The 27,755-nt window shown below is 43.2% G+C and overlaps 1 protein-coding gene across 1 annotated transcript in view; it reads left to right on the top strand.

Moving 5' to 3' along the window:
- Window positions 1-27,755, top strand: part of LOC137433184 (CUB and sushi domain-containing protein 3-like) — a 1,533,363-nt gene that overhangs the window by 1,188,322 nt on the left and 317,286 nt on the right. Inside the window, exons 44-48 of the mRNA XM_078783994.1 lie at window positions 1,405-1,521; window positions 8,462-8,671; window positions 14,137-14,325; window positions 14,443-14,620; window positions 17,027-17,172. Coding sequence (XP_078640120.1) covers window positions 1,405-1,521; window positions 8,462-8,671; window positions 14,137-14,325; window positions 14,443-14,620; window positions 17,027-17,172 — 840 coding nt within the window. The remainder of the gene's footprint in view (window positions 1-1,404; window positions 1,522-8,461; window positions 8,672-14,136; window positions 14,326-14,442; window positions 14,621-17,026; window positions 17,173-27,755) is intronic.

The raw sequence follows: 27,755 nt of genomic DNA, 5'->3' as shown, positions 1-27,755 counted from the left end.
CTTCTGGAAGTTTCTCCCATCTCCACACAGGATCTCTGGAGCTCAGCCAGAGTGACCATCGGGTTCTTGGTCACCTCTCTTACCAAGGCCCTTCTCCCCCGATTGCTCAGTTTGGCCGGGCGGCCAGCTCTAGGAAGTGTCCTGGTTGTTCCAAACTTCTTCCATTTAAGAATTATGGAGGCCACTGTGCTCGTGGGAACCTTCAATGCAGCAGAATGTTTTTGTAGGCTTCCCCAAATCTGTGCCTCGACACAATCCTGTCTCTGAGCTCTGCAGGCAGTTCCTTCGACCTCATGGCTTGGTTTGTGCTCTGATATGCATTGTCAGCTGTGAGACCTTATATAGACAGGTGTGTGCCTTTCCAAATCATGTCCAATCAATTGTATTTACCACAGGTGGACTCCAATCAAGGTGTAGAAACATCTCAAAGAAATAAAAAGAGAAATGGGAGGCACCTGAGCTAAATTTCAAGTGTCATAGCAAAGGGTCTGAATACTTATGTTAATGTGATATTTTAGTTTTTTCTTTTTAATAAATTTGCAAAACTTTCTAAAATCCTGTTTTCTCTTTGTCATTTTGGGGTATTGAGTGTAGATTGATGAGGGAAAAAATGAATTTAAACGATTTCAGCATAAGGCTGCAACATAACAAAATGTGAAAAAAGTGAAGGGGTCTGAATACTTTCTGAATGCACTGTACATATTGCTAAAAATCGAACCAATAGGGGGTCTTTTCAACATCATATTTCAGGGTGAAAACGACTACTTGCACACTGCTACCAGGCAGAAATGTATTCCTGAATAGCAGAGCTTTCATATGGTACCCATGAACCGAGTGGTACCTGTGGCTCAATTTTGGGGTCGTACCTGACGGACTAATTGCCACTGTGCACTGATTGGCGTGAATGTGATTTCTGACTTCTTCATAAATGCTACATTAACACCTCTATTCAAACAGCATTCCACATCTCTTGCTTTTGAGAACATGAATTGTTATACTTGGACCAATAGGGAGAAGGAAATAAACCATAAGATGGCTAACTTGTGCTGATTAGATTGATCTTCTTCATTCGTATGCAGTACAAGGTTGTTGGGTAGCATCATTGACTGAGGGTGTGGGTGTGCCATGATGCAGTGCCCTCTGCTAGTTATGGCAGAAATTTGTAATTTGTTCAGCGTGCCTCATTGATGAACGTCTTTCAATTTCAATTCATAAATTTCACACATTGATGATTCACCCTGCCTGTGAAAATGACAGTTTATAGTTTGGACGTGATTCAAACCCAGGCTAGACAGCTTAAAGTCGAGGTATACGTACCACTCAGCCTCATGCCAATAACCGCCGATATTATCACACCAGTGGGTACTATACATATAAGAATTTTCTCTTTCTCATTTGTTGCAGCAATGTGTGGTGGCATGACCTCTGAACTCAGTGGAGTCATCCTAAGCCCAGGATTTCCTGGGAAATATCCATCAAATCAGAACTGCACCTGGAATATCCACTTACCTGTTGGTTTTGGTGAGTCCAACAGGTTACCCAACATTTAATTTTGAGTGAGATTTTGATTTGTTTAAATGGCCAATGCAAAGAAGACTTAGGTAGATCATGTAATAATGTGCACAGTATACAAGGTAATGGTGCAACCTAAACTTGTAACATTACAGAAATGAAATAACTCATTTTTCCTCTTTTCTCTCACCTGTGGAACCAGCTTCCTCAGTCTGTTCAATATCATTCTTCCTTACAGTACTTCAAGATGACCGTTGACCACCATCTCAGGTCATCATCCCCCATCCATACGTATGATCTTTTCTGCCCTCAATAATTCTCTCCAAGGCCACCTCTTTCCGTGTTTCCAGGTTATTGAGTTCCTCCACACTCCATCACCCCCTCGTCAAATTTATTCTTAGTGCCTCCGCCACCGTAGGTGGATGGAGGTTATGCTTTCACCGCTGTCTGTCTGTCTGTTTGTTTGTGAACAGGATATCTCAAAAAGTTGTGGATGGATTTGGACAAAACATTGTGGACAAGTTGGATGTGTCAAAAGGACAAATCTACTCGTTTTTGGTGAAGAATCAAATATGGATACGGATATGAGAATTTTTTTTTTTTAAGTGATTCTTCACGAACGTTAAGTGATAGGGCCAAAGACGATATATAGCATGATATTTCAAACAAAAAGTTGTGGACAAATTATGACAAATCTTGGTGGATGAGTGAATTTGGTGACAAGAACAAGCCAATTCGATTCTGGATCAGGTCCGAATCCAGATCTGGCCTATGAGGCATGGGATACAAAACGTAAACTGTTCAGTTTGGCGGAGGTATTCTCTCTACTGAGTGCCATTATAGTTTTCGTCACTCTACTGAGTTCCCCCACAGCCTCCCCTCCCCCCCCCCCCCCCATCACCAAGCCCCTTATTTCCAATGTTCTTTTCATTTTTTCAATGTTCATTTCATTTCCAATGTTCTTGAACATCTCGCTAGATCTTGCCGGCGAGGGGATGGTTTTTCGAAGCTGTACACGCTCTCCATGTTTTCGAAGATAAGTAATTGTTCACAATTGTATTTTTGTCGAAACTGTATTTATCTTTCGGTGTGTGTACCCATATTGTGTCCCGAGGAAGATTTATCGGTGTTAATCTTTCATACCTGTATAAAAAATCGTCGGTTATTTCGTGCCGCGTCTTTTGCAGACGAGTACCTTGTTTCCTACCTTGAGGCTTTGTTTTCTCTCAGCGGTCGATTGTGGTCCATTTACTTTCGTTCTCTCAGTTTTCCCAGTCATTTCACCCCATACTTCCTTGTTTAAAATCTTAATTAAAAAAAACAAGCAAAAAAACCATTTCCTTCTTTGTTCTTATTCGTTTGTTCGTTCTTCGACCACGTGTTTCACCCTCATTTCCCCCAGATAGTTTTCACTGTTTAATTTTAAAATGTTTAAACTTTCCCCTGAAGTGCTGTATTCTGTCGTATATTATAACACTATTTTCTTCTTCTTCTTCTTCTTCTTTAAAAGGGTGGTTTCGACTTGCTCACCAAATCTATTCATTCCAAAAAAAAAATCCATCTCTTACAGTTCCTCTTTCCTACATTCCCAAAACTCGCTGCACTCCACCCCCCCCCCCCCCCCCATCCAGCATCCTTAAACGTATCTCTGACTCGAAGGTCACAAGAAACTCATTTTGCAATAAATGTTCGTTTCCCATTAATCGTACAACACTTTCTAAAATCCAAAGTCACCTCTCCCCTCCAAATCTTCCCCATCACCCGGCCCTTTCAAATCTCTCCCCTTACCCCTTCCCTCATAAACTCCCCCCGCATTCCTCCCCTCCTAGACTCCCCCTCGCCCCTCCCTTCCAAATCTCCCATCCCTTTCAAATCCCCCCCTTGCCCCTTCCTTCCTAAACTCCCCCCTAACCCCTCCCCTCATAAACTCCCCCCTCGTCCTCCCCTTCAAATCTCCCCACCCTCATTTTTTCTCCATTTCCCCCCTCTCACCCCTCCTCCTCAAAGCATCCTCCCCGCTTCTTCCCCCTTCCAACTCTCACTTCCATCCCCCTCAACCTTCTTTCTCTTTCTCTGCCCCCCCCCCTCAAATAACACCTCACTGTTCCTCACCCAATCACCATCAAACCTTTTGTCCACCCCATCCTTCCCTTTCTCTGAGCTATTTACCCTACCCCACCCCCATGTTCTGTATCTGATGCTCCCCCTTCCTCTTCATTAACGGTATGTACCTCAAACATCCAGGGCCTTCGCTCAAACTTGACTGATCTCTCCATACAGGTTGCTTCTGACAAACCAGACTTGATCTGCTTAACAGAAACTTTCCTCCTTCATGATCTCTGATTCCTTAACCCTTTGAGTACGGATGACGTCCAGTGCCGCAACCCGCGAAAACGTTTTGTGTACGGATGACGTTACTACACGTCATCGACTACACCTTCAAATAGATCGTCAGTACGTGGTTGCATTCCTGTACCAAAATGCCAAATTAATCCCGTTTTATCAAATTTATCGATGTACGAGAATTTTTTTTTTATTTGTTTAGGTTTCTGGCGACCCCGGGATTATCAAAAAATAATCCTGTACTCAAAGGGTCAATATCTCGCCCGGGTTACTCCCTCCTCCGGTATGATAGACCTGAGCCTCGTCCTGGAGGTGGGGTTGCTATCTTTATCAAAAACTGGGCAACCTCACAGACTGGGCAAACAAGTGGAACATGTCTTTCAATCCTGACAAATCTCACACTCATACAATGTCTCTCCGAAAAGACCGACTGGACAACCCTCCCATCCACTTTCTGAATAATCCCCTCCAATAAGTTCTGTCACTCAAGCTTTTGGGTCTCACTACCTGCCATGATCTTTCCTGGGAAAACCACATTTCAAATCTGGCCTCCAAAGCTAGTCGCCGACTGGGCATCCTCCGTCGTGCGAAGTCCTTCCTTGGCACACCTGAGCTCCTCACCACATACAAGGCTTTCATCCGCAGCTCAATGGAATACTGCTCTCCGCCTCTGGGCTGGTGCTCCTGCCTCACACCTAGCTCGTCTTCACGCTGTTGAAACCAAAGCATTCAGAATCATTGGAATCTCCCGCGATGAAGCTAACTCCAAGGGCCTCTCACTCATTCACCGCATGCAGGTTGGTGGTCTTTCCGTCTTCTACCGACTCCTCTTTGGCCATGCCCCCCCCCCCCCCAGCTCTCTCTGGGCTCTGTCCCGCAAATATTCCTACAGGTCGCACAAGATCTGCCTGCAACCCTCTTATGGTTAAACTGCCAAAATCAAGACTCTCTGCTCACCTTCACTCCTTCATTCCTCTTTTCTCCCGCCTCTGGAACAAACTCCCTCACTCTCTTCAATCCCACTCCACCCTCCAGGTCTTTAAAACAGCTGTTCACCACCATCTCTTATCTTCCCCCATCCAAAACCTTGATCTTTTCTACCCCCGCTAATTTCACCCCAATTCCACTTTTTTGAAATACCAACTTCTGTCCTGGAAGTCCTTGGTTTCCTTGTGTTTTATACTTCTCCCACCCCCCCACCCCCCCGTTCCCAGGCTTCCTCCCCCCCCCAAGCCCTCTCCCTCCCACACATCTCCCTGCTCTCAAATGTTGTTTGTGTGCTTCCCCTTCTCTCCCCATCTTGTCTTCCGCTCCCCCTTTTTATATATTTTGTTTGTCTGGTTGATTTGTTTGTGAAGTAAAGTAAAGGTTGATTTGTCTGTTTGTGAAGTGCTTCCCCCTCTCTTTTGTGTCCTTCCCCCTCTCTCACCATCTTGTCTACCGCTCCCCTTGTGTTTTGTGTGTCGGTTTGTCTTTTTGTGTGATTAATGTTAGCTCTTTCACGAGCCTCGATCTTGTATACAAAAAAAAAAAAAAAAAAAAAAAAAAAAAAATCTCAACCCTTTCACGAGCCTCAATTCAGTATACCAAAAAAATTAAAGATAGAACTGTCTTCCTCACTCACCCTGCACTGCCCTCTCTCCACCTCACCCCCAGGAGGACCTCTGGCTACGGCTTCCCCTTTGCTCCCACCTTTTGTTCATATGTGTGTTGCACAGTCCACCAAACAGTGATGAATCCATCTACATCTCGCTGTCTGATAATATGGACCAACTTCTATCTACTCATCCCAACTCTCTCTTCCTCATATGTGGTGATTTCAATTGTCACCATGCCAGTTGGCTGGGTGTGGGTTCCGCTCTCACCAGCCATGGCTCCTCAGCAAAGACTTCTGCGACTCACTGGGACTGACACAATCTGTCAATTTCCTGACCCGGATCTCAGTCAACGGAGCATCTTCTCTTCTCGACTTGGTTATGACTAACTTCCCTGCAAATGTCTGCTGCTCTTCTTCTGCTCCAATCGGCTCATCTGACCATTTGCTTGTTAAAGTGGACATCTCTCTGACCATTCTCAGAGAGCCCTCCTCAGCGTCGACGAGTCTGACATTTCACTCAGGCCAACTGGCATGGTCTTCAAGGAGCCATCAATCATCTGGACTGGTCTCCCATCTCCACTGCCTCTGACATCAACTCATCCTGGGAATTCATCCAAAGTAAATTGCTCTCTCTCATGCACAGATTTATCCCATCTCGTCTTCAGTTCTCATACGCTTCATGCCATCCATGGTACACGGATTCTTGTGGTGAGGCAGTTGCCCAGAAACAACTTGCCTTCGCCTCCTGGAAAGCAAATCCAACGGAAGGAAATCTCATTTCCTTTCACAAAGCCCGAAACAAGTGTCTGTCCACCCTCAGGAGAGCCAGGAAACAATATCTCTCCACTCTCAAGACCGAACTCTCAAACCTGTCTCCCTCTTCCAAATCCTGGTGGCGTCTGGTCAAATCTGTTTCGGGTGTTTGTTCCCCCTCCACCCCCTCCCTTACCTCAAACGGGTACACAGCTGACTCCGCACGTGAAAAAGCTGAATGCCTCAACTCTGTGTTTGCCTCTAAATCTTGTGTCCCAAACCCATCCCTCTCTGTACTCACCGTACCCAGTTGTACCCAGCTGCTCCTGGACTCTGTGTCCTTTCCTCCTGACAAGGTGGAGAAGTTTCTGTCAAGCCTTGACTCTGATTCAGCAACTGGACCGGATGGCATCAGCCCACAGGTCCTAAAATGCTGCTCTGCCGCTCTTTCACTCCCTCTCTCTGTTCTCTTCACCTTCTCTTTTGCTCAAGGTCATCTACCGTCCGCTTGGAAATTAGCCAACATCACTGCTTTACACCAAAAAGGTGAAAAAACAGATCCTTGCAACTACAGACCAATCAGCCTTCTCCCAATTATCAGCAAAGTAATGGAATCCATCATTGCTTCGGATATCAAATCTTTCCTCTTTTCCAATGGCTTGAACTCTGATCATCAATTTGGTTTCAGACCAGGTCACTGTACTCTGGACATGCTGCTTCTGCTGTCTCAACAATGGATGGAGGTCCTCAATGCCAAAGAGGAAATCAGACATATCACGTGCCTTTGTTACGGTCTGGCACCCCGCTCTGCCCACCAAACTCTCTTCCTATGGTATCCATGGAAATCTTCCCGCATGGCTTGCGGACTTCATCTCTAGTCGTAGTCAACGTGTGGCGCTGAATGGGTTTCTCTCATCTCCCCTTCCTGTTCATGCTTGAGTTCCCCAAGGCAGTGTTCTGGGCCCTATGCTTTTTCTGGTCTTCATCAATGATCTCTCTGACTCTCTTGAAAATCCTCTTTATCTCTTTGCTGATGACTCCAATCTCTCCCGCTCCATTCCTCATCCCTCAGATCGGCAGTCTGCAACCTCCTCACTCTCTGCAGACCTGGACAAAATCACAGACTGGTCAAACAAGTGGAACATGTCTTCCAACCCTGACAAATCTCACACTCTTACTGGGTCTCTCCAAAAAGACCGACTAGACAACCCTCCCATCCACATTCTGAACAATCCTATCCAAGAAGTTCTATCACTCAAGCTTTTTGGGTTTCACTATCTCCCATGATCTTTCTTGGAAAAAACACAATTCAAATCTGGCCTACAAAGCCAGTCGCCGACTGGGCATCCTCTGTCGTGCGAAGTCCTTCCTTGGCACACCTGAGCTCCTCACCACATACAAGGCTTTCATCTGCAGCTCAATGGAATTCTGTTCTCCCCTCTGGGCCGGTGCTCCTGCCTCACACCTAGCTCGGCTTCACGCTGTTGAAACCAAAGCTTTCAGCATCATTGGAATCTCCCGTGATGAAGCTAACTCCAAGAGCCTCTCACTTACTCACCGCAGGCAGGTTGGTGGTTTTTCTGTCTTCTACCCACTCCTCTCCAGCCTTGCTCCCCCACCTCTCTCTGGGCTCTGTCCCCCAAATATTCCAACAGGTCGCACAAGATCTGCCTGCAACCCTCTTATGGTTAAACTGCCAAAATCAAGACTCTCTGCTCACCTTCACTCCTTCATTCCTCTTTTCTCCCGTCTCTGGAACAAACTCCCTCACTCTCTTCAAATCCACTCCTCCCTCCAGGTCTTTAAAAAAGCTTTTCACCACCATCTCTTATCTTCCCCCATCCAAAACCTTGATCTTTTCTACCCCCGCTGATTTCACCCCAGATCCACCTTTTTGAAATACCAACTTCTTTCCTGGAAGTCCTAGCAGTATCCCTGTGTTTTACACGTCTCCCACCCCCTTCCCACACCTCCTTCCCCCAAGCCCTCTCCCTCCCACAGATCTCCCGATGTCCTTGCTCTCAAATGGTGTGTTTGTGTGCTTCCCCTTCTCTCCCCATCTTGTCTTCCGCTCCCCTTATTATATACTTTGTGTGTCTGTTTTGATTTTTTTGTGTGATAAATGTTAGCTCTTTCACGAGCCTCGATCCTGTACACAAAAAAAAAAAAAAAAATTCTGTCTGTTGGTCTGTTTTGTGTTCTCGCTCCTCCATGAGTTTCGATTATGTGTACAAAAAATTATTTCTTGGTTTGTAGGTGTATACCTCGAGTTCTTAAACTTCTCCACGGAGGCAACGCATGATTTTCTGGAGTTACTAAGTGGCGTGGGTGCAGCCATGCAGGTAATTGGGCGTTTCAGTGGCTCAAGATTGCCTCCAACTTTGATCAGCACAACACATCAGACGACCCTTAACTTCCACAGTGACTTCTCTCAGCATGGTCCTGGATTCCGCATTCGTTACCAAGGTCAGCATCGTCATCACCTGTTCATTTATCTTTTTCTTTCCCCTGTCATTCCATCACTGGCATCGGATACTGTCTCTGGATGACAATGCATTTGATGAATCATAAATCACATTAAATTGTTTCAAGATATTTCGGATTTATGGATCACCTTATTTCCTTTATACCTTTAACATATGCAATGATTTATCAAATGTAATGACCTGCTACAAAATAGATGGAAGAAAAATGAGTTACATGTTTTTTTTTAAATGTCATTTTTTCTCAAAATCTCAAAAAATAAATAAATAATATAAACCCAGATTCGATATGGTTAGATTAATGGTTAGAACGTCGATTCAGGGAGGTCAGTGGTTCAAACCTAGGCCGAGTCATAACAAAGGCATTAAAAATGGTACCAGCTGCTTTCTTGCTTGATACTCAGCATGCAAAAGGATACAGCATGGATAAGCAATGCTGGGAAGGCAATGGCAAACCACCCATTATAAACCTTGCCAATATATATATATATATAGTATGGCGGTACATCAAAATCAAAAAGGGGAGGAGGGGAATGCATGTATACAGGATCTATATTTGTGTATATATACATACAGTGCATTCAGAAAGTATTCAGACCCCTTCACTTTTTTCACATTTAGTTATGTTGCAGCCTTAGGCTGAAATCGTTTAAATTCATTTTTTCCCTCATCAATCGACACTCAATGCCCCATAACGACAAAGAGAAAACAGGATTTTAGAAAGTTTTGCAAATTTATTAAAAAGAAAAAACTGAAATATCACATTAACATAAGTATTCAGACCCTTTGCTATGACACTTGAAATTTAGCTCAAGTGCCTCCAATTTCTCTTGATCATCTGTGCGATGTTTCTACACCTTGATTGGAGTCCACCTGTGGTAAATTAAATTGATTGGTCAAGATTTGGAAAGGCACACACCTGTTTATATAAGGTCTCACAGCTGACAATGTATATCAGAGCAAAAACCAAGCCATGAGGTCGAAGGAACTGCCTGCAGAGCTCAGAGACAGCATTGTGTCGAGGCACAGATTTGGGGAAGCCTAAAAAAACATTCTTCTGCATTGAAGGTTCCGAAGAGCACAGTGGCCTCCATAATTCTTAAATGGAAGAAGTTTGGAACAACCAGGACTCTTCCTAGAGCTGGCCGCCCGGCCAAACTAAGCAATCGGGGGAGAAGGGCCTTGGTAAGAGAGGTGACCAAGAACCCGATGGTCACTCTGGCTGAGCTCCAGAGATCCTGTGTGGAGATGGGAGAAACTTCCAGAAGGACAAACATCACTGCAACACTCCACCGATCTGGGCTTTATGGCAGAGTGGCCAGACGGAAGCCAAACAGTTCAATCTTGGTTTCATTAGACCACATAATCTTGTTTCTCACAGTCTGAGTCCTTTAGGTGCTTTTTTGCAAAATCCAAGCGGCTTTCATGTGTCTTTCACTGAGGAGAGGTTTCCGTCTGGCCACTCTGCCATAAAGCCCAGAGCGGTAGAGTGTTGCAGTGATGGTTGTCCTTCTGTGAGTTTCTCCCATCTCCACACAGGATCTCTGGAGCTCAGCCAGAGTGACCATCGGGTTCTTGGTCACCTCTCTTACCAAGGCCCTTCTCCCCCGATTGCTCAGTTTGGCCGGGCGGCCAGCTCTAGGATGAGTCCTGGTTGTTCCAAACTTCTTCCATTTAAGAATTATGGAGGCCACTGTGCTCTTGGGAACCTTCAATGCAGCAGAGATTTTTTTGTCGGCTTCCCCAGATCTGTGCCTCGACACAATGCTGTCTCTGAGCTCTGCAGGCAGTTCCTTCGACCTCATGGCTTGGTTTTTGCTCTGATATGCATTGTCAGCTGAGAGACCTTATATAGACAGGTGTGTGCCTTTACAAAACATGTCCAATCAATTGAATTTACCACAGGTGGACTCCAATCAAGGTGTAGAAACATCTTAAAGATGATCAAGAGAAATGGGAGGCACCTGAGCTCAATTTCAAGTGTCATAGCAAAGGGTATGAATACTTATGTCAATGTGATATTTCAGTTTTTTATTTTTAATAAATTTGCAAAACTTTCTAAAATCCTGTTTTCTCTTTGTCATTTGTGGGGTGTTGAGTGTAGATTGATGAGGGAAAAAATGAATTTAAACGATTTAAGCATAATGCTGCAACATAACAAAATGTGAAAAAAGTGAAGGGGTCTGAATACTTTCTGAATGCACTGTATATATACTGTATATATATATAGCCGTTAATCTATTCTCAGCTGGTAGTTACCCAAATTTGGGTAACTTTTGGGAGTTACCCAAATCCACCGCAGTTGGATTTATTGAAATCTGTTAATCCATTCTCAATTTAAAACACAACAAATAAACAGACAGACAGATACGGCTCCTTTTATAATGAACCACCTTTGGAGGCCATTTTTCCATGCACAGCAGGGGTTGGCCTTTTCCGGGCACCGTGGTCCCTTTTTGAAGCAATGGTTTGTGGCCGGATGCTCTTCCTGCCGCCAACCCTGTTACTCGCCTCTTGCGGCACACAAGGAATTAACAGTGAATTGGTACTCAATTTGCCGACCTCAGAAGGATGACAGGCTGAGTCAACCCCCCTGGCGTTAATTCAACGATCGACCGGGATTCAAACCCAGGATCCTAGGATCCCAAGCCGGCACCCTAACCGCTAAGCCAACATCAGGCTGGCTCCTTTTATAATACAGACGACAAACAAACAAACAAACAGACAGACGCTGTCTGTGGGGGTTATTTGATGCCTCTCTTATTAAAAAAAAAATGAAGTACTTTGATGGATAGAATTACATTTTGAAAGCAAAATGAGAGAAGTTGAATGTGAAAATATTCCAGCAAAGGAACAAGAAAAATATATTGCACAGGCCTTCAGAAGGATAGCTATCAGAATAGGATTAAACGGCTTATTCAGACATAAAATATGTATCGTATTTTTGGGAGGAGGGTTGAGGGATGTAACGTTGCCATCACCAGTAAAAAATATTCAAATTCGAAAGAAATCTGAATAAGATTAAGTCCACAGGGAATTACCATGGATGCATTCAATCGGAATGACAAACGAAGAGGAACAAAAGGCAGCAATACAATTAACGATATACAATGACATTTGACAGAGTTGTTACAACAAGGAGATGTGAAATCAATCAAGCATGTGCAGATAAGTAATCTGCAGGTTTCATTGCTGAATCCCCTACTCCCCCTCTTCCCCCCCTCCCCACCCCCTTGCTTCCAACTTTTGTCCTGGAAATGAACACAGTGTGCAGTTTCCAGTTGCCAACCAAGCTTGAAGCAGGATTTGAATCTGAAATCACTAGATTACAATAAAGAAACCCAACCAGCGGAGCCAACCCAGAACACGAGGAGACGAATAAGATGACAAGCATGACTCAGAGTCAAAGGCCGTAGTATGGTCATGGCCAAAAAAGCACTTTTTTCAAATAATGCACCATTTCTTCCAGAAAGTTGTTGAAATTAAAAAATATTTTGGTATCCACAAATGTATTTCTTTAGTTTGCAGTGGAACAAAACAAAAAAAAGCTGAGAAACTTACTAAATCTCAGCTTTGTCCACACAAAAATTCTAAAATGGCCCGGTCAATATTATTGGCGCCTTTCAGAAGTTGTTAGAAATCATGAGATTTCAAGCAGGTGATCCTCCTTTACTTTGGAATTGAACTCAACTGTGGTGAGTTGCAGGTGTCTTCAATATAAAAATCACTCTTTCATCCAGTTTGAATGGAGAAAAGGAGTCATTCTGCTGTTTTGTGTCACTGTGTGTACCTCAATAAGCATGGAGGAGATAAGAGAAAACCAAAGAATTGTCCGAGGAAGTTAGACACAAGATTGTAGCCAAGCATGGACAATCTCAAGGCTACAAGCCCATCTCCATCGACCTTGATGTTCCTGTGTCCACCATATGCAATGTTATCAGGAAGTTTAAGTCCCATGGCACTGTTGCCAACCTCACTGGACATGGCCACAAGAGAAAACTTTTATGGCCACAAGTGAAACAAAATGATGTGCATATGTATAGCATCATGTATTGGCTTTGTGCCAAGTATGAACAAAATCAGTCCGTCCATCTCCGGGATATGGTTGCGGACGCACACATGGACGGACGAGACAGAATCCATAAGTCCCCGTTTTGGACTAAGTCCAACGGGGACTAATAAATATACGAGTTCCCTCATATGTTCTCCTCCAAGGAACTTCAACGCATGAGGAGGCCATTCGCCCCATTAAGGCCTATCACTATTATTACCAAGTTATGGTTGTTTGCCAGTGTGATAACCTTTATAAATGCTGAGTATCAAGCAAGGAAGCAGCACGTAGCATTTTAAACGTTCTTGGTATGACTCGGCCACGGTTCGAACCACTGACCTCCCAGACTCAGAGCGGACACTCAATTACACCAATAACAGCTCTGGATTTCCTTCTGTGATATTATATTATCCTCACTAACGATGTAAGCTAACATCCAAGGCCCTTTTATGAACTACAGGCAGGTAATTTGGTCCACATACCACCCACACAATGCCTCCATCTTTTCAGTGACACCATTGGAATTTCAATGTTTTGCAATTTAAATCCAGAAGGGAAAGCTGGATTTATGTCCCCTTCCAAAGGATCGTGTGCTTTGTGGTCAACGCCTCCTATTGGCTCTGAATAAGTATGGTCTTTTTTTTTCAAATTATATTTGATACCTACTGGAGATCAAACCTAGACTTGGCAACTCAATGGCAAGCATGCTACAAACTGAGCTATCCTGCCACCATCACATGAGATTCTTATGATGCTTGCAGTGCACGTGCAAAAGTGTCTCTTCCTGGGTTCACAAAAGTTTCCAGACTCAGTGGCATAATGGGTAAAGTGTCGAGTCTGAATCTGGGATGTTGGCAGCTCGAACCCCAGCTGAGTCATACCGAGGACTTTAAATTTGGTACGTGCTGCTTCCTTGGTTTGATGCTCAGCCTTTAGGAAAGACGAACAATAAAAGTTTGCAACACGAGCACAGACTTTGATGGGCCGAATGGCCTCCTTCTGTGTTGAAGTTCCTCGTAAGGGAACACGCATTGTTAATATTTTGCTAGATGAGAAAAAATGAAGGAGCAAACGTTATCAAATATAAAATGGCAAGGCCCAAGATTGGCTAGAGCTAAGATTGGGTGAATTTGATTTCTCATTAGATGGAGACCAAACAATCTGTAATATTGACTCACAGTCGCTTTTGACAAGAGAACTTGCATACTGAGTTACATTCATTACAGCAATAAATAAAAAAAATCTTCCCTTCCAGAAAGCTGCAATGGTTTTGCATGAGATCTGGTAGAAATCTGATTCGAATATCATCAGATCTCATGAGAGATGTCTGTAGATTTTGTTTCTTCACTTTCTCTCGTATTTCATCCTCATTCCTTTTCCGTACTTTCTCCAACCAGCATACCAACTCAGCTTGTGCCCTGATCCAAACCCATTCGCCAATGGCATTGTGCATGGCAATGACTTTTCTGTGGGGCACTCAGTACTTTTTGAGTGCTTCTCAGGATACCAGCTCGTTGGCCACATGGTACTCACCTGTCTACCAGGAGCCAGTCGTGCCTGGGACAACTCACTGCCCAGCTGCGAAGGTGCGAGTAATGAATGCTCAATAAACGCTACTCACTGCAAAAAAATTGACTCAATCCTTTGGATATTGGTGTCGATCAATAAGTCTCGTTTATTTTTCAAACATTTCCCACTGCTAGCTCCTTGTGGAAGAAACATAAGCGACATGAATGGAACCATCTATTCACCTGGCTACCCAGTTGACTACCATGAGTTGCAGGACTGCATCTGGGTTATCTCGGTCCCACATGGCTATGGGGTCTTCATCAACTTTACGCAGCTGCGGACAGAGCCTGTCTATGATTACATCACCATCTGGTGAATACAGTGTGTCGAGGGTGTATTTAATGGGAATAGTTGCAAGGTCAATGGTTGTTTGGGGCTAATTTGTGGTTTTTAACAATGCAAATTTAATCAAGGATGATCGGTTAGCCATTAATTAAGTTAACAGAGTATTGATCGATATGTCTGCATATCCACTCATGCAGCCATTTTACTACGGAGGCATTGATCACTACATTTGAATTTACAATAATCTATCTGAACAAAGATCGATCAGAAGGTTAACCCTCCTTGGATTTGTATGTACAATTTGATCTCCTGCCTTCTGAGCTATTCATTTGATCTCCTGCTTGATTTGATCTCCTCCTTTCTAAGATTTGATCTGCTTGATTTGATGTCCTCCTTTCTAAGATTTGATCTGCTTGATTTGATCTCTTCCTTTCTAAGATTTGATCTGCTTGATATGATGTCCTCCTTTCTAAGATTTGATCTGCTTGATATGATGTTCTCCTTTCTAAGATTTGATCTTCTGCTTGATTTGATGTCCTTTCCAAGATTTGATCTTCTGCTTGATTTGATGTCCTCCTTTCTAAGATTTGATCTCCTGCTTGATTTGATCTCCTCCTTTCTAAGATTTGATCTCCTGCTTCATTTGATGTCCTCCTTTCTAAGATTTGATCTCCTGCTTGATTTGATGTCCTCCTTTCTAAGATTTGATCTGCTTGATATGATGTCCTCCTTTCTAAGATTTGATCTTCTGCTTGATTTGATGTCCTCCTTTCCAAGATTTGATCTTCTGCTTGATTTGATGTCCTCCTTTCTAAGATTTGATATCCTGCTTGATTTGATGTCCTCCTTTCTAAGATTTGATCGTCTGCTTGATTTGATGTCCTCCTTTCTAAGATTTGATCTCCTGCTTGATTTGATGTCCTCCTTTCTAAGATTTCATCTCCTGCTTGATTTGATCTCCTCCTTTCTAAGATTTGATCTACTGCTTGATTTGATCTCCTCCTTTCTAAGATTTGATCTACTGCTTGATTTGATCTCCTCCTTTCTAAGATTTGATCTGCTTGATTTGATGTCCTCCTTTCTAAGATTTGATCTGCTTGATTTGATCTCCTCCTTTCTAAGATTTGATCTGCTTGATTTGATCTCCTCCTTTCTAAGATTTGATCTGCTTGATATGATGTCCTCCTTTCTAAGATTTGATCTGCTTGATATGATGTTCTCCTTTCTAAGATTTGATCTTCTGCTTGATTTGATGTCCTTTCCAAGATTTGATCTTCTGCTTGATTTGATGTCCTCCTTTCTAAGATTTGATCTCCTGCTTGATTTGATCTCCTCCTTTCTAAGATTTGATCTCCTGCTTCATTTGATGTCCTCCTTTCTAAGATTTGATCTCCTGCTTGATTTGATGTCCTCCTTTCTAAGATTTGATCTTCTGCTTGATTTGATGTCCTCCTTTCCAAGATTTGATCTTCTGCTTGATTTGATGTCCTCCTTTCTAAGATTTGATATCCTGCTTGATTTGATGTCCTCCTTTCTAAGATTTGATCGTCTGCTTGATTTGATGTCCTCCTTTCTAAGATTTGATCTCCTGCTTGATTTGATGTCCTCCCTTCTAAGATTTCATCTCCTGCTTGATTTGATCTCCTCCTTTCTAAGATTTGATCTACTGCTTGATTTGATCTCCTCCTTTCTAAGATTTGATCTGCTTGATTTGATGTCCTCCTTTCTAAGATTTCATCTCCTGCTTGATTTGATGTCCTCCTTTCTAAGATTTGATATCCTGCTTGATTTGATCTCCTCCTTTCTAAGATTTGATCTCCTGCTTGATTTGATCTCCTCCTTTCTAAGATTTGATCTCCTGCTTGATTTGATCTCCTCCTTTCTTAGATTTGATCTGCTTGATTTGATCTCCTCCTTTCTAAGATTTGATATCCTGCTTGATTTGATCTCCTCCTTTCTAAGATTTGATCTCCTGCTTGATTTGATCTCCTCCTTTCTAAGATTTGATCTCCTGCTTGATTTGATCTCCTCCTTTCTTAGATTTGATCTGCTTGATTTGATCTCCTCCTTTCTAAGATTTCATCTCCTGCTTGATTTGATGTCCTCATTTCTAAGATTTGATATCCTGCTTGATTTGATGTCCTCCTTTCTAAGATTTGATCTTCTGCTTGATTGATGTCCTCCTTTCTAAGATTTGATCTCCTGCTTGATTTGATGTCCTCCTTTCTAAGATTTGATATCCTGCTGTCGAAGATTTTATATCCTGCTGTCTTAGCTTCTAATTGAGGCTGTTTGTTGGTGAAAAGTTACCTGATGTTATAAAGTAAGATGATGCACTGGAGAAGCACTTAAGCAGCTAGTCACCATGGTAAGAAAGTTCTAAATCTGTAGCCTTATGTGGCTTTGAAACACTGTGGCTTCTGCCTTGCACAGGGATGGTGTAAGCAATGATTCCCCAGAATTAGGTCAGTTCAGCGGGAATACAGCACTGGAATCTGTTTCCAGTCGATCCAACATCGTCCGAATCAAATTCCACAGTGACTTCTCAACGGGAGGCTTCTTCGTATTGCATTACTATGGTGAGTTCATTTATATGACAATTTTTCACTAAATACCAGCTTGAAGGAAACGTGTTAACGACTGCATTTCACATTCAATGCCTCAGAGATTCAATGTACAGGAACACAATTCATGAGATAGACTGGTGTTTTTATTTGTCAATGTGTGCTGGCTTCGATCTTTGTCTACTATGAAATGTTTACATTCACAAAATGTCCTATGGATTGATATATGTTTATGTATACTTACACATTACAAATGTATATTTAAATGCGGAGTTATCTGCCATTGGTTGTTATCTCCATATTCTGGTTCCAGGTGGTGGAACGGAGGCCTCCCAGGTGTCAAAGTATCCATCTCCATTTCAGTGAATGATCTCGATTCATGGACTAAGTTGTAAAGTTTTGTTAATAGTTTCACCCCAAAAGGGGTTGCGAAACTATCGTAATGCTTGTGTGTGTGTGTGTGTGTGTGTGTGTGTGTGTGTGTGTGTGTGTTCGTGTCTGTGTCTGTGTCCATATATTTTTGGTTGTCCCCCGTCGCACCGCGGAGCGAAAGGGGGACTATGGTTTCACCCTCCGTCCGTGTGTGCGTCCGTGCGTGCTTCCGTCCGTCCGTGCATGCGTACACTTGTGAGCGGAATATCTTGAAAAATAAATGAACTATTAACTTCTAATCCAGTGTGTGGGTGTATATAGGCAAAAGGAAGAACGCTATTGAAAATTGGGTCGCCACGTCAAAATCCAAGATGGCCGCCACCATATATGTCTGAACCTTGTGAGCGAAATATCTTGAAAAATAAATGAACTACTACCTTCTAATCTGGTGTGTGGGTGTATCTACGCATAAGGAAGAACGCAATTGAAAATTGTGTCGCCACGTCAAAATCCAATATGGCCGCCGCCATGTATGTCTGAACCTTGTGAGCGGAATATCTTGAACAATAAGCGAAGTACCAACTTCTAATCTGGTGTGTGGGTGTATCTAGGCATAAGGAAGAACGCTATTGAAAATTGGGTCGCCACGTCAAAATCCAAGATGGCCACCACCATGCATGTCTGAACCTTGTGAGTGGAATATCTTGAAAAATAAACGAACTACCAACTTCTAATCTGGTGTGTGGGTGTGTCTCCAACCCACTCGCAAATATTATCGACTCTTCCATGTTTTCTGCGTCTTCCACTTTGTCAACTCACATCACTTCACCGACGGGGGACCAATGCGTAACGCTTGTTTTTATTTATTTTCTCTGGTAAACCCTTGTCCGATCGATGCGAAACTTTAAACATAGGAGAGACTCACCATGGAGAATATTTCATTGATAACTCTGACATCATAGGTCACATGGTATGGTAGCCATTTTGGATTAAAGGAAAAGATTGTACATCTCTGCAAACCACTCAGCGGAAAAAAAAATTGAAACCTGGCATATGTGATAAACTCCCCATGGAGTATATGTATATGTATATATATATGTATATATATATATATATATATATATATATATATATATATATATATATATATATATATATATATATATATATATATATATATACATACATACAGACTTGGCATTTAATATGGAATTTTTTTTTGTGGGGGTGAACTTACTTTTCAAGATGTCTTAGAACCAAAAGTTCATTGGAATTATGTTCAAATTATTCTAGATTTTGTTAATGTGACCTATAAAAGAAACAAAAACCACATTTGACATTTCGAAACAAATAAATTGATCCTTGAAAGTGATGTAAACTGATATCGAACTCAATTCATGGACAGTACTGTGTTAAACTTCTGTACGTTTTCCAGAAGTATCTCTTTATTTTGCACATTAGCCCAAATTTTTTTTAACAAAAACAAAAGTTAAATTACGACTGGGATTACGGACAGTAAAATTACAGTGCAATACTTCGTGTAACCCCCACGAGCATTCAGGAGAGCACGTACACGTTGAGGCATGCTGTTCACGAGATTTGCCAAGGTTTGGACAGGAATCGCATGCCATGCAGTGACAATAGCCTGCTGCAATTCATGCACAGAGGTCGGCTGCTGGTCCAAGTGGTCGATTTGACGCGTTAATTCTGCCCACAAGTTCAATATCGGATTCATATCCGGGGACATGGCAGGCCACTCCATATGCTCTACACCACGGTCAGCAAGAAAGTGTTGGATCATACGAGCACGATGAGGCCGTGCATTGTCATCTTGGACGACAACGTTTCCTCGAAAGGCTGCACGAGCAAATGGAAGCAATGTTTCTTCCAGAATGGCCCTGTACTTGAACTGGTTCAGGTTTCCATTCAGAACAACCAGGTCAGTTTTGCCCCTGCATGAAAAGCAGCCCAAACGGTCACCCCACCACCTCCAGCTTGGACTCGTGGCACTATACAATCTTTGTTGTAGGCTTCATGCACTTGTCTGCGCACTCTGACGCGGCCATCTTGATGATAGACCAGAAATCTAGACTCGTCACTGAAGATCACGTGATTCCAGTGTCCTGGCTGCCATTGATGGTGCTCTCTGGCCCACTGCAATTGGCGCTGGCAGTGTTGTCTGGTCAGGCGTGGCTTTCTCAGGGGATGCCTGGCACGATAGCCTGCTTGAACCAGTCATTGGTTGACTAGCCTTCTGGATACAGGCATATTTGTCAGTTGCTGCCACTAAGCCCTAAGCCGATTAGCTGACTTGGTACGGCCATTGCGGACTAACCGGTGCAGCTGGCGATCATCCCTCCTTGTGGTTCTGCGGGGACGTCCTTGCCTCGGTATTGGAGTAGGGACACCCCTCTGAGCATTTCGTTTCAGGATCTTTGACACCTGACCTTGAGTGATGCCATACTGCCGAGCAATAGCACGCTGTTTCATGCCGGAATTTCGTAAAGCCACCACTCCATGACAAACAGCATTGTCGAGTTGACGGACCATCTCCAGAGGACGCGGCAATAACTTTTGTAGACGTGCAGCAGTTGTTTTCCACTAATACAGAACGCAACAACCCTTGTATACCCGACTGTGAAGCCAATCATCAAATGCACCTGTCCATACATTTTGCCATGCCACCTGTGATATAATCCTGTTGTTGACTTCTTGCTGCGACAGACAATCAGTGACATGGTTCTTTTAACAAATAAATCACCAAAGTGTAAAAGAAACTCACCAGATTGATATACTGAGTGAAGAAAGTAAACCCAAGTCAAGAGAAAAAAAATATTCCATATTAAATGCCAAGTCTGTATATACAGTGCGTTTAAAAAAAAGGTAATCCGAATTCAAGGGGTTAATACGCAAAGGTTATTTATTTTGACAATTTACATGTGATTTACTAATTAAGAGGAGATCCTCAGCTTTCCATCGATACCTTCCATGCATCATTGCTGTCACACACGACCAAGTACCTGTTCATTGAAAATGACAAGTTCAAATCGCATTTTTACAAGTTTGGCGAATCGATGAAAGTCAGGATAATTGGTGCAAAATGAACGTCAGATGTGAACTTTTCTCAGGAATGATTTGCCTTTATGCACCAACACCTTCAACATGTCCACCTTCCCTTTCAACACAAAGCTCACAGCGGCGGAGCATGCCCTGAACTGCTCGTCTCACCATAGCCGGGTCATTGCGCAAAGCATCCACTTCATGTTGAATACGGCCCTGCAATTCGTCAAGATCACGGGGAGGAGTTATGAACACCTTGTTCTTTAAATGTCCCCAAAGGAAATAATCACATGGTGTGAGGTCAGGTGATCTTGGCAGCCATTCCACTGCATGGTTGAGGGCGATGACTCGGTCTCCAAAGAGTTCCCTCAGTCGATCTCGGACAGCGATAAGACGATGTGCTGGGGCACCATCTTGGGCCCACCAGAGATATCTGAAGACACCACGAACCTGTCGCTCAAAGTTCTCCTTCAGCTGCGGTAAAACTTCATCATTGATCATCTGCAGATACCTGTTACTATTGACATTCCTTTGAAAGAAAAATGGTCCGATCACCTGACTACTTCCACAATGTCCCAACCATACAGTCCACTTTTGTCGATTCATGTTGGTGTCAAAATTAAATTCCGGGGGTTGTCCTGTCGGTGCATATTCTAGAACATTATGGGTATTGTCCTTGCCGTCCATGGCAAAAGCCCCTTCATCGCCGATAACGAAATACCGCAGGAAATTGACATCTGCTTTGCAACGTGCTATCAACCATCCGGCAAGCACTAGCCTCCTGGCAAAATCCCCTGGCATAAGTTGATGCCGGATGTGAATCCAATATGAATGTTGGTGGAGGTCCAGTCTTGTGATTCGGATGAATGTTGCCGAAGGCAATCCCGTCACATTTCGTCTTGCGCTGGTATCCCTAGGACACTCCAAAACTTTCTGCCTTACTGCTGCAATGTTCATTTCCAATTGACCAGTGCGCCTCCTACCAGAATTCTCCTTGTTGCGGTTGAGGCTCGTGCCATGCTCTTGGTATTTTCTAACATTCTCCCAGATGGTTTTGGCTGCTGGAGGCTCCCGTTCTGGGAAACGTTCCCTGAATGCATCACAAGTTCGCTGCAAACTTCCAGTTTGGTGAAAGGTTGTAATCACGAAGGCCCGCTGTTCAGTCGTAAGTTGAACCATCTTTTCAATGACTGACTGTCTCTAAACCCATACAATAAACCCATACATCTTAAATACCCATCTTAAACAAAGGATGACGCAACCGACGATTACCAGACCAGCTTAACAATTTTGCATAATCAACCTGGCAGTCGACAAGTAATGCATCCATTTAAAACTGTCTTGCACCAATTAGTCAAACTTGTAAAAATGCGATTTGAACTTGTCATTTTCAATGAACATGTATTCGGTCATGTGTGACAGCAATGATGCATGAAAGGCATCAATGGAAAGCTGAGGATCTCCTCATAATTGGTAAACCACATGTAAATTCTCAAACTAAATAACCTTTGCATATTAACCCCTTGAATTCGGATTACCTTTTTTTTGATACGCAATGTATATATATATATATATATATACACAGTCACGTGAAAAAGTAAGAACACCCCGTGTAAAGTTTTGACTTTTTCAACATATTTCAACATACAGCTATTTGATCTTCATTTCAACAATATTGATAGATAAAGGTGATATAATATAACAAATATCATGAAACATTTACATTTTGTAGTCCATTGTATAATTTAAATAAACATAAATGCAAATTTTGCATGTGGAAAAAGTAAGTACACTCTTGGCTCTAATAGGTGGTATTGCCCCCCTTTGGCAGAAACAACCTCAAGGAGGCGTTTCTTATAACTGTCTACCAGTCTCTGACATCGCGTCAGGAAGGGCATCCAGCCATAAAAACATTGCCTCAAACAGGGAACCATGATTGTCATTGGGCCTGCAAGGCTAACCCCCGCTCTAGCGGAGAAAATGGCCTTAAAACGATCATTCAGTCTCTGACATCGACTGGTAGAAAATTTTGCCCACTCCTCCATGCAGAATTCTTTCAGCAGTGCGATGTTTGAGGGGTTTCTTGCATGCACAGCTCGTTTAAAATCCCCCCACAACATCTCGATGGGATTTAGATCCGGGCTTTGACTTGGCCATTCCAGAACCCTCCATTTCTTTCTTTTCAGCCATTCCTTGGTGGATTTACTGGTATGTTTAGGGTCAATGTCATGCTGCAAGGTCCATCTTCGGTTGAGCTTCAACTTTCCGACAGATGGCCTCACATTATCCTCAAGCACCCTCTGGTACAATGAAGAATTCATCGTGGATTCTATGATGGTGAGCTGCCCAGGCCCTGTTGCAGCAAAGCTGCCCCAAACCATAATATTTCCACCACCATGCTTTACAGTTGGTATCAGGTTTTTGTGGTCAAATGCTGTCTTTGGTTTTCGCCAAACATGTCTTCTGGTACTGTGGCCAAATAGCTCTACCTTTGACTCATCTGTCCAGAGCACATTGTTCCAGAAGTGCTGGTCTTTGCCTCAGTGTTGATTGGCAAACGTTAGTCTTGCCTTGATGTTCTTTCTGGACAGCAAAGGTTTCCTCCTGGCACACCTCCCATGTAGATCAAATTTGTGCAGCCTCTTTCTAATGGTAGACTCGCGCACTTTGACATCCACAGTGGCAAGAGCTACCTGTAGGTCCCGTGATGACATTCTGGGGTTCTTAGAGACTTGTTTCAGCATTTTGCGGTCTGCTCTCGAGCTGAACTTGCTGGGGCGGCCTGGCATGAACAAGTTGGCAGTTTGTTTGGAATCTTCTCCACTTGTAGATGATCTTCCGGACAGTCGAATGATTGATTTCAAATTGTCTGGAGATCTTTTTAAATCCCTTCCCAGACTCTTAGGCATCTATCACCTGCTTTCTGAAAGCCTCAGAGAGCTATTTTAATCGAGGCATGGTGACGCCGCACACTTCAACAACAAAGAGCAAACCAAACTAAATGTCTGAGGTTTAAATATGACAGGTTCCTCCAATATCCTCTCTAACGATGTTCTAATCATTTGCACCTGATTCTAATTTTAGGTATTTGAAGTCGTGATAAATCTCGGGGTGTACTTACTTTTTCCACATGCGAAATTTGCATTTATGTTTATTTAAATTATACAATGGACTACAAAATGTAAATGTTTCCTGATATTTGTTATATTATATCACCTTTATCTGTCAATATTGTTGAAATGAAGATCAAATAGCTGTATGTTGAAATATGTTGAAAAAGTCAAAACTTTACATGGGGTGTACTTACTTTTTCACTTGACTGTATATACTAGGGCATTGCCCGTACGTGGGTGCCCGTTCCTTGCCAAAAAAAAAAAAAAACGCTACCCGTACGCTCTACCCCGCCCGTACGCCCGTAAACAAAAAATAACAACGCTCTTCGCTTCCGCCCTTCGCTCTGACTGAATTGGGAGAAATAATGCGCATAAGAAATCGAATTACGTACCGTAATGGCGGTCAGCTCGTAACGCGCACACTGTCCGGAAGTTCGCATATCGCATATCTATCTATCTATCTATTAATGCCCATTTATTCAATTATCGCCAACGTATTTTGGCTTTTTGCAATTTAATCGCAAGGAAAAGTAGAAAGAGAAGAGGGAAAAAAAGAAAAGCCTTGCCTTGCTGCAAACAGCTGCTGCAAACAACAACAACATGGAAGGCTGCACTGTCCGGAAGTTGGCATATCGCAGTTACGATTATTTTAGTGTTAATGGCCAATTATTCAATTAGCGCCAACGTATTTTGGCTGTTTGCAATTTAATCGCAAGGAAAAGTAGAAAGAGAAGAGGGAAAAAAAGAAAAGCCTTGCATTAACGCATTAACGCTTGCATTGCATTAACGGTTCGGCACACGTGATAGCTCGCTGCTCTCTGATTGGTTGAAGCGTTTTTTGGACATAGCTCGGTAGGTACTTGTCCGATTAATTACAAACCTTGAAAAGGCACATCCTCGGGTCCCCAGCAATATACCTGGCAAGTTTCAAGTATATCGGACCCGTGGTTGTCGAGAAACAGCGGTCACAGACAAACACACAGACACACAGACACACAGACACACAGACACACAGACAGACACACAGAGATTGCTGGAATTATAGATAGATGTGTGTGTGTGTATATATATATATATATATATATATATATATATATATATATATATATATATATATACTAGGGCATGCCCGTACTATATATATATCTAAAATTATATCCCCCCCCCTATTTACATGAAATGGTTTGGTCCAAAGCGAACGGCTTGCGAGTGGTGACAATCCCCCCCCTCTATTTACATGCAATGGTTCGGTCCAAAGCGAACGGCTTCCGGAGTTTGGTAAAGAAATCGCCATCGCGTACACAAACGCGCAGGAAAGCGAATGAATCGCAAATTCGTTTTTATTAGTTGTAAAACATAATGCCCAATTATTCAATTAGCGCCAACGTATTTTGGCTGTTTGCAATTTAATCGCAAGGCAAAGTAGAAAGAGAAGAGGGAAAAAAAGAAAAGCCTTGCCTTGCTGCAAACAGCTGCTGCAAACAACAACAACATGGAAGGCTGCACTGTCCGGAAGTTGGCATATCGCAGTTACGATTATTTTAGTGTTAATGGCCAATTATTCAATTAGCGCCAACGTATTTTGGCTGTTTGCAATTTAATCGCAAGGAAAAGTAGAAAGAGAAGAGGGAAAAAAAGAAAAGCCTTGCATTAACGCATTAACGCTTGCATTGCATTAACGGTTCGGCACACGTGATAGCTCGCTGCTCTCTGATTGGTTGAAGCGTTTTTTGGACATAGCTCGGTAGGTACTTGTCCGATTAATTACAAACCTTGAAAAGGCACATCCTCGGGTCCCCAGCAATATACCTGGCAAGTTTCAAGTATATCGGACCCGTGGTTGTCGAGAAACAGCGGTCACAGACAAACACACAGACACACAGACACACAGACACACAGACACACAGACATACACACAGAGATTGCTGGAATTATAGATAGATATATATATATATATATATATATATGTATGTATATAATGCTAACGATGATGTAATTGGTTGAATCCAAATCCTTATCCAAAAAAGTTGAAACTTCACGTGTCTGATCGACAACCCAATGTGAGTGAATAATTAAATTTATTACATTATCAGTCAAGTGATACTCCTGCACTCTTCTGACACATGATCTTGGGCATGGGTAAGACTATAGGTTCTCAAAGTGGTCCCTACCGCCCCCCAGTGGGCGCTGGGAATTTTCAGGGGGGCGCTCGAGAGTCCACGGCCGGTAGGGGGGTGCTGGCAATGATTTGGGGGGCGCTGGCAATGATTTGGGGGGCGCTGGCAATGATTTGGGGGGCGCTGGCAATGATTTGGGGGGCACTGGCGATTTAGAGGAGTAGCAGCGATTTGGAGTGCTCATTGGGCTTCCTGCAGTCTGAACAGGTTACCCGGCACCATTCGGCATATTGGCCATCCAATCAACGACCACATTCTTTCCCCCTTCGCATGGTTTTTATGATCGCATATTCGCTGATGTCGTGTCGGTATTTTCTTGTCCATACATGCTCACGCAACAAACATGATAGTGTATGACACCAGCGAAATACTATTGGCCGCCAATGCGGCCAATAGTACAACACTAATTTTTGTCACGTGGTGCCATTTCAACCAATCGGCTTGCAAGAATCTTTTTATGCGGGATATAATACACTCTATTCGTGCTGGACTATTCAACGTGCCTGGTTCAACTTTACAGCCTGGCCTTGCCAGCACAGACATTGGGCAAGGTATGAACAGTCAGTGTTAGCGCTGGGGTTAGTCTTTCGACATTTTGGCATGTTGATTTCGTTATTCAAAAAAGCTTCACGTCCGGTCGGCTTCAAGATGTCGGCCTCAAAGAAAAAGTGTCGTCAGTATTCCGTTGAATATATCAAGTATAGATTCATTCCATCTCCGACGAACAAACAGTTACCGATGTGTTTGTTGTGTGGTATCACGCTGTCCAATGAAGCAATGAAACCATCTCGACTGAGCGAGCACCTGAGTAAAAATCACAGTGATAAGGCTCGCGCAGAGGTCAGCTATTTCCAATTGCTGAAAGAGAAATTTGAGAAGCGATCCACGGCAACGACGACATTCAAAGCCAGCCAAAAGCTCGTGGATAAAGGACTGGAAGCGTCGTATAAGCTGTCATTGCTCATTGCCAGATCTGGAAAACCGTATTCAATCGGCGAACAGTTGATCAAACCAGCTGTTGGGGAAGTGATAAAAACCGTTATGGGCCAGGATCCGAATCCAGTTCTCTCATCGATTGCGCTCAGCAATGATTCCGTGGCCAGGCGGATTGAAGAAATGTCATCAGATATAGAAGATAACCTGTGTAGTGAGCTGAGAAGCACACACTTCGCCATCCAGCTGGATGAGTCCACTTTGCGTGACAGTGAAGCTCTGTTACTCTGCTACGTTCGCTTCATCTATGATCAGGAAATGGTGGAAGAAATGTTGTTTGCCTGCTCTCTCCAGACCGATACGAAGGGTTCTTCCATCCTCCAAACGTCGGAGAAGTACTTTACTGATAAGAACTTACCGATGGAGAACATTCTTGCTTGCGCGATGGACGGGGCACCAGCGATGGTTGGCGGCCAGCATGGTTTTATTGTGCTTCTGAAGAACCAGGTACCGTCCGTATTCGCCATACACTGTGTCGTGCACCGCCAGTATCTTGTAGCAAAAGTTCTCAGCACCAGACTTCATACATCACTCCAAACAGTAATCAAAGCAGTGAATAAAATCAAGGTGTCGTCTCTGCATGATCGGCTGTTTCGTCAGCTTTGCCAGGAGAACGATGAGGCATTTGAGCAGCTCCTGTTGCATACCGAAGTTCGATGGTTGTCCAAAGGCACTTGTTTGACCCGTTTCCATGCCCTCTTCTCAACAGTGGTCGAGTTTCTGTCGGAAATTGATACAGAGCTATCGGAGAAAGTGAATGCGATTGAGCATGATGTGGCTTACCTCACGGACATATTCAGTATACTGAATGTCAACAAACAACTCCAGGGTGACCATATGACGCTGATTAAAGCAAAGAAAGTGATCGGCTTTGCAGAAAGTG

The sequence above is a fragment of the Myxine glutinosa genome, chromosome 8 (genome assembly GCF_964187855.1).
Source record: "Myxine glutinosa chromosome 8, kmMyxGlut1.1, whole genome shotgun sequence".
Taxonomy (NCBI): Eukaryota; Metazoa; Chordata; class Myxini; order Myxiniformes; family Myxinidae; genus Myxine; species Myxine glutinosa.
Note: the sequence above shows the minus strand (reverse complement) of the source record. Positions and strands in the feature narration are given on the sequence as shown.